A 14,612-nucleotide genomic window follows, 5' to 3' on the forward strand; every position below is an offset into this window, starting at 1 on the left:
TTTCTAACGAAGTTCAGTTTTCTTTGGACGTGTATTTTACATAATTTTCTAATTTACAGGAACTAGTTAAAATAGGTTAACCAACACTACATGCGTCTAACAAGACGACAGAATCAGTGTCATGCCGTAATGCGTTACAAGTAGATTTTGTGAAAGTCATTGTTACCGAATGTTGCGTTACATTTAGGGCACTTGCGTTGTCGGGTGTCGTAACGAGTTTTTAGACATTCATAGCAGAAGACATGAAAACATTTGGTAAGAATGGCGTCTTTCTTGCGAGTATTACAGCACGGACATGTCAGGCGAGCCTGAAAAAGATGGGAGTATGCTTAGACTAGAAAAATCAATAGTCCAAATCAGTTGGTTCAGTCAATCGGTCGTTCAGTCAATCAGTTGGTCCGTCAGTCAGGTTAGTCCAAATCAGTTGATTCAGTCAGTCGGTCGATCAGGTCGGGTTAAGTCAGTCGGTCGGTCGGTTAGTCAGGTCAGGTCAAGTCAGTCGGTTGGTCAGTAAATCAGTTGATCGGTCAGTCAAGTTAGGCCAAATCAGTTGGTTCAGTGGGTCGGTCGGTCGGTCACTCAGTCAGGTCAGGTCAAGTCGATCGGTCAGTCTTCCTACCTTGTACTGTCGAACTTCTTCAAGTAAAACCTCGTCTGCTGCTCCATACAGGTCGATTTTCTTCTGTTTTTCAATTTTACGCTTCAAGCTGTTACATTCTTCCTGAAAAGTGAAAAGAAAACTACCGATGTAAAATCCGAAGATGCCATATGACCGTCGTAGTACAACTGCAAAAACTTTTGAAGGTGAGGGTAGAATGGGAAAAAAATTCGTGGTCTCTGGGAAAGGGGATATTTTGCTTTTCTCATCCTTTTCCTTTCCACTTCCTCACCAAGGCAAACTAAAAACGCATGACACTTCAAGAGCTCGCTACGTGGAAAGTTTTGATTTCTACAGTTGGTGTGCGAGTTTTTATTTTAATTTTCTGTTACCTGTACTCTCTTGGCTCTAAAGGCTTCTTCCTCTAGTGATCGGGTCTTTTCTGCAATACTTTCTTGAGTCTAGAAAGACGGAATGAAACGAGGTGAAATATATTATTAAGCGTTCTTCAAGTGGGTCACTTTCGCGTTGAAATCAATGTTCCTTGAAGAACCTATGTGCACAAAATTATACTGCAAGATCGTTCATAAAGAAGGCTGTTTACATGAAGTTACATGTAGGGTGTCCCTGGTGATATTGGCACTTGTTTAATCTTTAAGAAGACAACAAACACTTTATTCGTGGTGTGACAATGTTTTCCCAATTCAGCGTGACAAACCTCCAGAAGATTCATTTTCTTTTGTTTTTACTCTTCGAAAAATTCATGAGTATCACAAAGGATACGAAAGGAATAACGATGATATCCCGACGAGTTGCAAAACAATAGCTCGTCATTCCCCCAGAGGTTTGTTACGTTCAATTGGGAAAACATTGTCACACCACGAATAAGGTCTTTTCGCCCTAGCAGTATGGTCCACTAATTATCGTGTGTACTAGTAAGCAGCCCCTAGAGGAGGATAATAGACCCCTTGTATGTGACGTCAAAGCTGCTCGTTCTGGGGGACAAAACAAGAGAATTCCAATCTCCTGAGAATTGGAACCTATTGTTTTGTCCCCCTTGAGCACATTGCAAAGTGATGTAAGTGGTCTATGCTGCAAGTGAAGTTTACCTCTTGTTGTTGTTGTTGGAATGCTTCCAGTCGAATTTTGAGCTCCTGCGCTGACTGACAATTGTCTTGGGCCTGTTGATCAGAACATGGTTTAGTTGGAATTATAACCCTTTCCTGAGTGCGACCGTGGTGCATTTTGGTCTAGCTTGGGTACGCTCCCTGCCAAATAGAGGGACTGCTCGCAGTCTAATTCCACACCATTGAAAATAAAACCAGAAAAGTTAATTTATACTCGGCGGTGTTCCACTGTTTCTTCCCATCGGACATTGCAGCCTAGGTATTTTCAATGTCATATAAAATTTTAAGTATGATACCCGTTAGATATTCCATAGTGTACAACTAAATATCATAGTATAACAAGTAAGTTTGTCCAGGATGCATCCTAATGCCTATGTTATTCAAAAACAGCAAACTACGACCTGACTTTCAGTTACCTTTCTTTTATGCATTTCCATTGCTTGTTGTCTAAGGCTGAGCTCCTTCTCCATGGACCCCTAAAAAGCCAGTGAAGAACAATATATAGATTAATATTCATTATTAAGGAGTTATAGGATAAATTGTTGGATTTAGAGTGTTGTGCTCTTCTCTCTCTTGACACGAGGATTTTCTCCAAGTTCTCAGGTTTTCCTCCTATTTCAAATATTAACAAGTCATTTGAAGGTGTGTGGTATACTAAACATTAGAGCATTTTTCGTGTGACTTACAGCACGAACACGGTCGTGACACGGCAAGGCATACGCCAGAGCAATCACATTGCACAAGAATTTACTCTGCATTCAATCAAATACCCGGAACACGGCACAAACACGGCGGTCACGCCAAGGTCACGGCACTGCCACATTGCACGAGAATCAATCAAAATTCTAGAAAACATGACGGTCACGGCACGGCACGCTTACAGCACTGAGCTTTACACAGTCATACGAAAACAGATTTACATAGCCTCTGCATCAGGAGCCTTGACAACCGCTCCCCGTATTATGTGCGACAAACAAATGAAGATTTATCTAAGTATTCTACATACCACAGCATTCTGTAAAGATCTCTCTCTTTCTTCTTGTTTCTTAATCAGTTGTGTTTGGGTTTCGAGGTAAGTATTCAACGATGTCACCTGATCAGCCAGCACATCTTTCTCCTCACGAATCTGTTTCTGTATCTGGTTGCTTTTGATGCGCTGCATTACAAAAAAAAACAAAACAAAAAAACAAAAACAAAAAAAAACAACAGAATATTTAATTGTCTTTTTTACGAGGGTAGGAAAACTGTATAACTCGAGAAACAAACCTCGGACATTAACTTTAGATTAGCTTCATCTTTTTCTCTGAGTTGTTGCAAGAGCCGCACATTCTGTTCTTGCATTTCTACGTATTCTTGACCAGTAAACTCCATCTCTGCTAACAACGCGTCTTCCTCCTGTAAAGTGATTGATTACAAAATAATTTCAAAAACGATTGGTATCCCTTTGGTAATGTACTCCGAGAGGGAACTGAGGATAGAGAACATTACGATACATTCTTGGAGTGCACGTTATGTCATCGCAGCCTCTCGGGGGAGCGTTGGTGCCATTTAGCAAAAGATTTCTTATTCACCATTTTCCATAAATCGGTTCACTGGTCAAACACAAAGCGCTCAAGCGAGGCGCCAAGGTACTTTCAAAGGATTATTCAAATTTGAACCTTGCAACCTCGACTGAATGCTTTGTGTTTGACCAGTGAACCGATGTATGGAAAATAGTGAATTAGCATCCATTGTTAAGGGCACCACAATGGCCACCATGTTTTTGTGTTTTAACTCTCTTGGGGATGCTTGCAACCATCAATTGATGTAAAACTATGAAAACCAACCTGTTTGGTAGCAGCGAGGTTCTTCTGTAGGTTTTCTATAGTTTCTTCTGCCACTTTTAGCCTTCTTATTGCCTCTTCATCTGCCATGGCACCTTTGTACTTCTCGAGGTCTTGTTCCAATTCTTTTACTCTGTTCTTTAATGCTTCTATCTCTATTTTTAGCGTCTTTTCGCTAGCTAAAAGCTAAATCAGGGCAGGAAAACGAGCATAAGATTGATTCTAGACTTTGTGAAGCCTTATTCTTAGCAGGGTACATCACAATATTTGTCTGAAACCTAATAATAATAACAATAATAATAATCAACTTTGTTTATAGAGGATAACACTTGACAGTAATTCAACTGATAAACTTTTGGTCCTCTGTTAACATCTCTAGTAAGTTATGGACGGGACCGCCATTAACGTGATCATCCAAGCCCCGTGAAGGTCTAACCACTTGCAGATGTAATTACAAAGGCAGCACCTTCTCAGTTATTATAAGACCCTGAGTGTTGGTCTGGCCGAGGCTTGAACCACGACCTCCCGCACGAGCTAGCCGGGTGGCTGACGTTATTCAAGAAACTGAAGAAAGGAACTGGAGAAATGGACCATATTGGTTGATATAAGATCTAAACTAGTCGTTGCAATATGCAAGTGGAATGATGCGAGTGCCATACAATGATGTAAGGGATGTATACCAATGTTAATAAGATATAAGTTACATACAACAAAATATCCAAAACCGTCTAGATATAGTAACAAGGACGAACGTAGGCCATCACTTATGTGTGAGCTCCTGTATACTTATATGAATATGCTCCTGTAGATGTTTTGAGGTATTAAGGTGTAACAGGGTCCCCTATACCCCCTCGCAAAATGCATTCACGTAAATTTATTTGGCCAATTTCAGCCTCACGTAAAATTCTGAAATCACAACCCCATTCATGCAAAAATCGAAGTCAAAACGTTTCACGTAAACATGAGGAGCTTTGGTTAAAAAAGTTTAAGTTTTGATTGACACAAAGTAGTTTCATGTTCCGTTTAGCGACACCTTCAAGGTATCGCAGTCAAAAATTGTATACACTATAGTAGTTTTATGTTTCATGTTGTTTTTGTTTTATCAAGCATTCGACTGTGTGACTATAGTAGACTAACGACTCTACGATGAGCCTAAATGAAATCATATCATAGCAGAAAATTCTAATCAATAGTCGGATTTTGCATATTTTGTTAACGATTAGAAAGCGTACAACGAAAATTATTTCTTTATTCCTTCACACATTTACCTCTGGTACGGTTAGGTATTTCACGTAACGATCTCCTAACGGTTAGGTATTTTACGTAACGATCTCCTAACGGTTAGGTATTTCAAGGTACGATCTCCTAACGGTTAGGTATTTCAAGGTACGATCTCCTAATGGTTAGGTATTTCAAGGTACGATCTCCTAATGGTTAGGTATTTCAAGTAACGATCTCCTAACGGTTAGGTATTTCAAGTAACGATCTCCTAACGGTTAGGTATTTCAAGGTACGATCTCCTAATGGTTAGGTATTTCAAGGTACGATCTCCTAATGGTTAGATATTTCAAGGTACGATCTCCTAACGGTTAGGTATTTCAAGGTACGATCTCCTAACGGTTAGGTATTTCAAGGTACGATCTCCTAATGGTTAGGTATTTCAAGTATCGATCTCCTAATGGTTAGGTATTTCAAGTAACGATCTCCTAACGGTTAGGTATTTCAAGGTACGATCTCCTAATGGTTAGGTATTTCAAGTATCGATCTCCTAATGGTTAGGTATTTCAAGTATCGATCTCCTAATGGTTAGGTATTTCAAGTATCGATCTCCTAATGGTTAGGTATTTCAAGGTACGATCTCCTAATGGTTAGGTATTTCAAGGTACGATCTCCTAATGGTTAGGTATTTCAAGGTACGATCTCCTAATGGTTAGGTATTTCAAGGTACGATCTCCTAATGGTTAGGTATTTCAAGGTACGATCTCCTAATGGTTAGGTATTTCAAGGTACGATCTCCTAATGGTTAGGTATTTCAAGGTACGATCTCCTAATGGTTAGGTATTTCAAGGTACGATCTCCTAATGGTTAGGTATTTCAAGGTACGATCTCCTAATGGTTAGGTATTTCAAGGTACGATCTCCTAATGGTTAGGTATTTCAAGGTACGATCTCCTAATGGTTAGGTATTTCAAGGTACGATCTCCTAATGGTTAGGTATTTCAAGGTACGATCTCCTAACGGTTAGGTATTTCAAGGTACGATCTCCTAATGGTTAGGTATTTCAAGGTACGATCTCCTAATGGTTAGGTATTTCAAGGTACGATCTCCTAACGGTTAGGTATTTCAAGGTACGATCTCCTAATGGTTAGGTATTTCAAGGTACGATCTCCTAATGGTTAGGTATTTCAAGGTACGATCTCCTAATGGTTAGGTATTTCAAGGTACGATCTCCTAATGGTTAGGTATTTCAAGGTACGATCTCCTAATGGTTAGGTATTTCAAGGTACGATCTCCTAATGGTTAGGTATTTCAAGGTACGATCTCCTAATGGTTAGGTATTTCCAGGTACAATCTCCTAATGGTTAGGTATTTCAGGTAACGATCTCCTAATGGTTAGGTATTTCAGGTAACGATCTCCTAATGGTTAGGTATTTCAAGGTACGATCTCCTAACGGTTAGGTATTTCAAGGTACGATCTCCTAATGGTTAGGTATTTCAAGGTACGATCTCCTAATGGTTAGGTATTTCAAGGTACGATCTCCTAATGGTTAGGTATTTCAAGGTACGATCTCCTAACCGTTAGGTATTTCAAGGTACGATCTCCTAATGGTTAGGTATTTCAAGGTACGATCTCCTAATGGTTAGGTATTTCAAGTAACGATCTCATAATGGTTAGGTATTTCAAGGTACGATCTCCTAATGGTTAGGTATTTCAAGTATCGATTTCCTAACGGTTAGGTTTTTCAAGTAACGATCTCCTAACGATTAGTTATTTCAAGGTACGATCTCCTAACGGTTAGGTATTAGGAAACATAGGAAATATATTAAGCTTTAGCTGTTGTATCACAGCGTGAGACAACCACAATAGAGCTAGGTTCCAACTAGGTGAAAGCCCAAAGATCGAATTGGAATTTAGAAGTTGATTTTTGAGGAGGGAGGAAAACCAGAGAACTCAGAGAAAAATCCTTGAAGCACAGGAGAGAACCATCAAACAACTCTACTCACATACGACACCAAGACCGGCAGGACTCGAACCCTTTTTTCACCCATACACCCCATGAAATCCTAACCCAACCTCTCAAGAGACAGGAATATAGTTTTGTCAGTGAACTAACCTCTACTTTATCCCGTAAGTCTTTAGCTGCGCCCTTGTAGACATCTAATAATAGCTTCATTTCCTTTTGACTTTCTTGGGCTTTCCTGAGAAGGGAAGAAGGTTGTCAGGTCTCCATGAAGGTGTGATAGATGGAGGGGGAAAACAATACTACCATTATCGTTGAAGTGCGACCCCCGGTCCACGGTCGTCAAAATGCTAGTTTGCAAACGAGACTTTGAACTTGGCGGGTCGTACTTCAACGATAATAGTAGTAAATAATGTTAATCGAAGTATTATGATCATGCGGGTGGATGTAGTACTGAGAAGGACTGTTTGATGTGACTGACGTTTCGACAACCTGAGCGGAAGTCATCTTCAGAGTCAAGTGAAGAATAAAGTCCTTCTCAGGATTACATCCACCCGGATGATCATAATACTCTGATTAACATTCATTCACCTGGGTTCAGACCGTTCTATACAGTTAGTAAATAAAGAAGGAGAAGGAGAGCTACGACTCACTTGAGACTAGCCTGTAACTGTTTGACTTGCTCAGAATCATTAGAACTTTTTGCTGGTTCTTCTTCTTCTCCTTCCTCTAACTCCCCTTCCTCTCCTTCCTCGGGTTCTTTGGGAGTTTCTTTACTCTCTTGCTCTTGTTTAACTTCCATTTCTTCTTCGGTTTTTTCTTCTTCTTTTTTAACTTGTTCTTCCTTGGGTTTAGTTTCTCTTAATTTTGAAATCTCCTCCTCCAGCTGAAAAGAAAAAGAAAGAATAGTTATAATCAAAGCATAAGATAAACAGAAGGTCTTGGTCAACTTATCGAATTGTTTTTAACTAGAGTAGTCATAGAGGTCGGAATCATGAAAGAGTATGGTTAACATACAGTTAACCAATCACAGAACGACGGACTACTGTACAGTATATCCAATGATAATGCTCGCCTTAGAAGATACAACCTTGAAATTTCAACACTTTATACTACTGCAAGATTTTTACAGTACACTGAAAAATAAGCCTCCTGTGCAGAAAAACTCCGAATCGGAAATAAGGAAAGAAATTGGGCTTCCTGTGGAAACTAAGAGTTGCCTCTGGAGTAGGCTAGAGAAGTTTCTAACTATAAGGTATTTGTGTGGTTTCTGTACATGCCTATGCTGTTGGTTTGAAAAGACTATTCAATAGTAGGAGCAAACAAGTAAAAGATCTTTCCTACAGTACTACATGGATGGAAGAGCAAAATAAATTCAAACATTCAAAAAATGTTCGTGCATTCAAACCTTCTGAGTTTGTGAAAGGGCCTCGTTAAGCTTTCTTTTGTATCTCATGACTTCTCCTTTCAGCTGCTTGTTGTAGCTCTGCAGAAGTACGGTAAAAACATGAGTTAAAAGCTGTCAAAATGTGAATCACCAATTTTCTAAAGCAACTCTGCAAGAGGAAGGAGGCACTCCTTTTAGGTGTCAAAATTAACAGTCAAAGTTGTAAAATATTTTAAAATCGTTACCCTTTTAGGGTGAAAGGGTCAAAATTGTTTTGACAAGAACACCACATTTTTTCTAGGGGGAAACTGTCACCCTTCCTCACCATCTTCTCTCCTGCTTATTCTTTTACATACCTGTAAACTATTGTTCATGTATGTGGTTTCTTTGATCAGTGGAGCTAAAAGCCAGAGTATAAACAAGGTTAGTAACTGTATCTGTGATGTTGGAAGTTTCAAAAGCATCCAATCCCACCAAGAGTAAAGCACAGAATATCTAAGCTCAGATTTCTTGTATACACAATATTGTAAAACGACAACCAATTTGCATTGCTATTGTTCTGAACTGATTATCCTTGTCTTAATATGGAAATACAAAAGTATTTTTATATTTAAGAGAGGCCAGTCAAATAGTTATTCAGAGAATCCAGAGAAATAGATATTCAAATCGTTTGTCACATTTCGATTTCAAATTGGTGTACATAATGAATTTGGTGGTGGCATTTTTTCTAGGAATTTAGAAAAGAATTCAAATTTTTCTACTTTTCTTCTGTGTTCTGTTGGCACTCAAATTTGAGTCAAACAAAAAACAGCACAACAAAAAAGGATAGATGAAAACAAATTTTGAAGAAAACAATTAGAAAAAAAAACTAAAAATGTTTCAACCACATACCTATACAGTTATTGTAATATACTAATATGGGATGGCTCCCTGTGATCCTAGAAGGTACTGTCCTTGCTTACCTGTTTGTTCATTGGTCTTGGTAGACTGGTCACACTCTATCCTTAGCAGGTCATACTCCCTTTTACAATGTAACAATGCTTCATGTAGCTCATTCACCTCACTTTTGTACTTTTTGTGTGTAGTAATCATATCACTCTGTATAAAATTCAACATTCAAATTATTTTGATACCTTGAAACAACTGCTGGTTTGATCTAAGTCAGGGCAAAGACAGAATGGAGAAGAAAAACTGGAGAAGCCAGCTAGAGAAAAACTCCTTAATTCATAGAAGAGACCTTACTAACAAACTCGACTCACATGTAATGCTGAGCCAAGGAATTGAACCTGGAGACCCCAGAGATGATAGGTGAGTACACTATGACTACACCACTATTGCTTCCACATTAAGGAACAATGCTTGTCATAGAGTATTGCACTAGTATTACTTAAAATAGTGAGTAATATTCATTACTTACTTCAATCTGTTCTAACTGGACCATGTGTTGAGTTTTTGTTGAACTAAGTGTTCTTCTTAGCTCATCTAACTGCTGTCGAGCCTGATGAAGGAATAAAAACATTGAAGGCTAAGGAAAGAAAAGATGGTCGACTTATCTTACTGCAGAAGTTAGCTTGATTATGCTTGATGTACAGCGCACATTGTTTCCGGTTGACTTGGTTAGTGAAAATAAAAGTTGGCTGATTTATCTTGCTTTGTGACAGAAGCCCCATTATGCTAGATTTATATGTATGTTGGGGGACTGGACATACTACTTTTAATGGTTTTTAGGGCTTCTGTGCTTTGCTATGCCCAAGTATGATCACTGAGGATAACATCATGGTCCAATGTACTTAGTACTAGTAAGGCCTTTCATATCCACAATATTCAGATTTGGCCTACAGTTTAGTGCCCTACTGTAGCTTATATAAGCTGGAAACAATATATATCACAGGAAGGAACTAAAGCAAAAATACTTCTAAGGATATAGCGAGTAATTGAACAAAAACTGACTCTGCAATAATAACATACTTACATTGGTTGTTTCATTAAACAAAACTGAAAACTGTGACTGCAAACACTTGTAAGGAGAAGACTGAACTATAGTGGACTCTGGAATCTGGACCGCCTTGAAAGAAAGTAAAAGGTATGGATGTACTATACTCATAAGCAACTGGTCAATGAATAGCAGAAACAAATCCTATTTGACTGGGAAACTATGCTGCCAGTAAACATCAGGACTTCATTATCTTAAAATAATGGACATTTCCTTTGGAAACCAAAATATAGATTTTAAAGCTGTGCTTTGATCAGGTACAAAAAATAGGCAAAATTTTTCAAAAATGTCCAAGAGTTGAGGGCTAAATATTTAGTGATTATATTCATGGATCAACTGACAAATTTCTTTTCGAAAAAGTCATAGTTCCTGTCTAGGCTTGAAGCTTCAGTCTCTCTACATACTGGTCTAGAGGTCAAGAGTCAGGAGCTCGGACTTTTTCTGTCATATATACAGCAGATCAACTAGAGGAAACGCAATGACATTCTAAATCATACCTCAAGTTTTAGTTTTTCAAGCTCCTGCTGTGCTGCTACACAATCTTCTTTGAGTTTCTGCAGCTCCTCTAGTCGATTTTTTGCTAGTTCCTTCAACTCCAAGAGCTCTGAATGTTTTTCATCATCCTCATCCTAATGGGTAACAAAATATATACAGTAAACCACAATAGCTCAGACATATTGCATTAAATCTATATTCCACAACCATTATTTTCCACATACAGTACCTTGATTTCTTCCTTTGCTGGCATCTCTCCTTCCCTGATTTTCTTTCTCATTTCTTCTAGTTCATTGAGTCTTTTCACTAGGTTTTCAACTCGGTGGTTGGCTTTTTGTAAATCATACTCCGAATCTTGCAGCTGAGTGTTCAGCTCTGATATCTCTCGATTGGTCAGCGCATACTTGTCCCTAATTTCAGAAAACTGCAAAGTAAAATGAGAATAAATTGGAAAACCATTGAACCTATCTTGGGAATATGCGTGATGCAAGTCACTTCCACCCCATGAAAGAGTTTAAATCTTTTAATGAAAGTATTTTTTGATATTGCAAAAAAAAAAAAGAAAAAAAATGACTTGGCTAATCTGAAGGAAAAAAAATTTAAAAAAATCAAAAGTGAGAAAATGAAACTTTCTTCTCTTGAAACTATAGATTTCCAGACAACTAATTGATTAAAAAATAATGTTGCTAATAAGTGCTCATTAACAGTGACACAGTAATAATTACTAATGAGTTTAATATTTTTATTTTAATGGTGGGCATGTTTTTAATTTTTTTTTTCCTGGTCAATTTTTACAAGCTTCATGACACCCCAGTTGTGCAGTGCCGTCCTTCGTATGTCACTATATCAGATCAGCTGGTTTTACTTTACCTCAAGAGATGTTGTTTGTTGTTTCAACTGTATGGATGTCATAAGTTCCCTCAACCGTTTGTTATCAGACTTTAGTTGCTCAATCTCTGGTTCCTTTGATGATGTTTCTAGCTCCTCTTTCTTAGGCGTTTCTTCTTGTTTCTTTTCAACGATAGGTTCTGTTTTGCTTGTTCCATCATCAGACTCTGTAAAAATATTCCAATATATTTATATTGTTTCAGTGTGAGAGCTAATAGAACTCTTTAGCTCGTGCTTAATATGTATTCCAGTTTCAGACTATGTGTCATTCTCTTGAGAAAAAAATCTTTGTTTGATTTGTAAATATATTCATGTATCTTCTCATGTGCAACCATTAAACAAAGAAATGATACTCTAGGGAATGACATGTGGTCTGAATGGGAAAATATAAAGCCCAAGTTAATAGGGTCTCTGAGCAACTTGATTTCTGTGTATGGCAAGTCTGGGTATTAAAGTCATGATGGCAGGGCTGATTGGCAACATCATGCAGCAGGGTGCACAAACCATGATTCCCAGTTTTCTTAGTTAGTTACCTTTAATAACTTGACCTTCATCAGTTTCTTTCAGTTCATCTGTTTCCATATCGTCATCTTTAGTTACCTCTCCAGTACTAGAGGTTTCACCAGGAGGAATCACTTGACTACTAGCAGGCACTCTTGGTGGAAAACATCCAGCTTTCTCCATAAACGACAACAAGGTTTTAACACATTGTTTGGAATTAGCAGCTCTTTTGGATACCTCCTCTTTCATTTGCTCTGGTTCAAGTTGAGCAAGATATTCTAGATATGACAATGCAGTGTCATTTAGATCACCAAATTCTTCAGCAGTTCCACTCTCGTAACTTTGACACATGACTGATACATCTTCATCAAGCTGGAAGAAAAAAGTGAGTTTTAAATTGCAATTGGAACTGTGAGTTAATAAATATATAAGTTAGTTGTGTGTCCTGAATTAAGTATACAGCCTGTAGATAATCACAGAGGATTGTTCCAAATATTTGGATAGCCACCAATTTCTGGCAAAGAGTACTACGAAACGTGTGTCCCTAAACATTGATAGGCCCCTATTATCTATACACAGGCAACCAATACCAGAAAAAAATATTTGGTAACAGGCCAGGCTTGGATATTCAGAGTGTGACAGACAGACTAAAAAGTTACTACCAATTCCTAACCTGTGTCCAGTGTCTGTTGATAAGTGACAGAATTTCGTATTCAGCAACTCTTTGTTTTTTGACCTCATCTAGTCGTTCGCGCAGCCTTTCTTCATCTAATTTCATTACTTCAAGTCGTTCTGCAAGTTTTTTGTTTTGGAAGGCAAGAACTTGTATGTTCATCTCATCCTATAATAAAAAACGTTGTTTTTGTTAAAATTCACGATTCTGGATCCAAAACCATTCACTGTAAACCACTGCATCTGTCGTATAAATATATGGTGGCTTCACCAAAATACATACATACATACATACTTTATTCGTCCTCTATAAGGCTTTTCAGAATAAAGGGCCTAATTAATTACAATTAAAATAATACTATATATAATTATATAAGAAGCAAAAAGAAAAGATCAAAGAATAAAGTAAATAAATAAATAGATAAATAAATTGTACATTTAAATTACATTAAGGTTTTAGAAAATCTGAAATAAGATGTTGTTTTAATGTCCGTTTAAAGTCTTTCACGGTTGAGCTCAACTTAAGGGCAGAGTCTAGTGAATTCCACAATTTGACAGTTCTATAGTAAAATGATCTTTGTCCAGTAGTCGTTCTGCAAAGAGGTATCTGCAGCTTTTGCGAGTTTCTTGTCGTACGCTGCGTGATGCTTGATCTTGGAATAAATCGCGAGCATAAGGAATCAGGGGCACACCCAGTCATGCATTTGAATGCCATAATTGCATTACGGTAGTGTAATTGCTGTCTGACGGGTAACCATCGTAGCTCTTTAAGAATAGGCGTGACGTGATCGTACTTTCTTTTGTTGCTAATGATACGGCATGCGAAGTTCTGCACAGCTTGGACTTTGTTCAGGTTACTCTCAGTGGTATTGCTCCACACATTAGAGCAATAGTAGAGCTTGCTGAAAACTAAGGCATTTATCATGGTTTTTAGAGTGTTTTGATCAAAGGCATGTTTTACTCGGTTAATCTGTCCCAAACGCGACATGCAACTAGACACTGTCAATTGTACATGATCTTTATACGTCAAGTTGGAATCAAGGAGAACTCCTAAATCCTTTACTGACTTGACAGGTGTAAGTTCTTTTCCCAGTAGCGTTAGACGAAAATCTTCCACTTTAGCAGTCATCACTTTGCTCCCAAAGATGATAAGTTTAGTTTTGTCGGGATTTAGAAGTAGGTAATTGTCGAGTGTCCAATTAGTTATTCTGAAAAGGTCTTGATTAAGTCTTGAAACAATATATTGTTGGTCCTGGAGATTGAAAGTAAGCAACAATTTGGTGTCGTCAACGTAACATTGAGTAGTACAATGTTCAGGAACGCTTGGGAGATCGTTTATATATATGCTAAAAAGCAATGGACCCAAGATACTTCCCTGTGGTACACCACAGGTCATAGGCAAACGGTCTGAGACTGCAGTTTGGATTCTGACGACTTGATAGCGTGAAGTAAGATAGCTGCGAAACCACTGAATGGCTAGAGGTGACAGTCCAACGTCCTGCAGTTTTGTCATAAGGATTTTATGATCAATGCTATCGAAGGCCTTACTCATGTAAATAAACTTTAAAGCAAATTAAGTACAAGAAATCTCAATAAATTAACCCTAGATATACCAAAATGATAAAAGCTTTTAGTTTCCAAATAATAATTTTAAAATACTCAAATTTTTAATACCTCTGTAGAGACCGGACCAACGTTCACACTTTCAAGCATTCTCGTCGTCGCCTGCTTCTTTGGAGGCGCCGAAGTTGAAGGCTCTGGTTGAGAACGCTTCATTGTTGCAGCTTATCGTTTTTTCCCTAGTATTCAGAGTTTTATTGAGAGAAATTTAGCAAAAATCAGTGAAATTCTGGCTTTGACTTTGATTCCCTTGTGGAAGACGCCATCTTGGAATCCGCTTTGAAAGCCTCGTTCCAAAGTACGCGCCTGCAGTCACAGATGATAGCG

The 14,612-nt window shown here is 38.1% G+C and overlaps 1 protein-coding gene across 1 annotated transcript; it reads right to left on the reverse strand.

Moving 5' to 3' along the window:
• Positions 1 to 12: 12 nt before the first annotated feature.
• Positions 13 to 14,560, reverse strand: LOC116304109 (E3 ubiquitin-protein ligase BRE1A). Its single transcript, XM_031713769.2, has 21 exons — positions 14,340 to 14,560; positions 12,667 to 12,834; positions 12,026 to 12,365; positions 11,475 to 11,659; positions 10,834 to 11,028; positions 10,607 to 10,738; positions 10,089 to 10,181; positions 9,534 to 9,614; positions 9,079 to 9,214; positions 8,473 to 8,516; positions 8,138 to 8,215; positions 7,383 to 7,615; positions 6,883 to 6,967; positions 3,552 to 3,734; positions 2,992 to 3,120; positions 2,732 to 2,881; positions 2,142 to 2,201; positions 1,708 to 1,779; positions 991 to 1,059; positions 620 to 721; positions 13 to 308 (listed from the first exon to the last, which is right to left on the reverse strand). Exons 1-21 carry the CDS (start codon positions 14,439 to 14,441, stop codon positions 135 to 137), a joined length of 2,811 nt encoding a protein of 936 aa, XP_031569629.1. The 5' UTR covers positions 14,442 to 14,560; the 3' UTR covers positions 13 to 134.
• Positions 14,561 to 14,612: the final 52 nt, after the last annotated feature.

This window comes from Actinia tenebrosa, unplaced genomic scaffold, assembly GCF_029948245.1.
Source record: "Actinia tenebrosa isolate PJP-AT-01 unplaced genomic scaffold, QUT_ActTen_1.0 PGA_scaffold1__47_contigs__length_23844297, whole genome shotgun sequence".
Classification (NCBI taxonomy): Eukaryota; Metazoa; Cnidaria; class Anthozoa; order Actiniaria; family Actiniidae; genus Actinia; species Actinia tenebrosa.

Coding starts and splice junctions, on each gene's coding strand:
- LOC116304109 (XM_031713769.2), bottom strand. CDS start 14,441: ATGAAGCGTTCTCAACCAGAGCCTTCAACTTCGGCGCCTCCAAAGAAG. Junction 7,616..8,137: donor CCCTTTCACAAACTCAGAAG/GTTTGAATGCAC, acceptor TTTTCTTTTCAG/CTGGAGGAGGAGATTTCAAA. Junction 6,968..7,382: donor CAGTTACAGGCTAGTCTCAA/GTGAGTCGTAGC, acceptor TTCCCTTCTCAG/GAAAGCCCAAGAAAGTCAAA.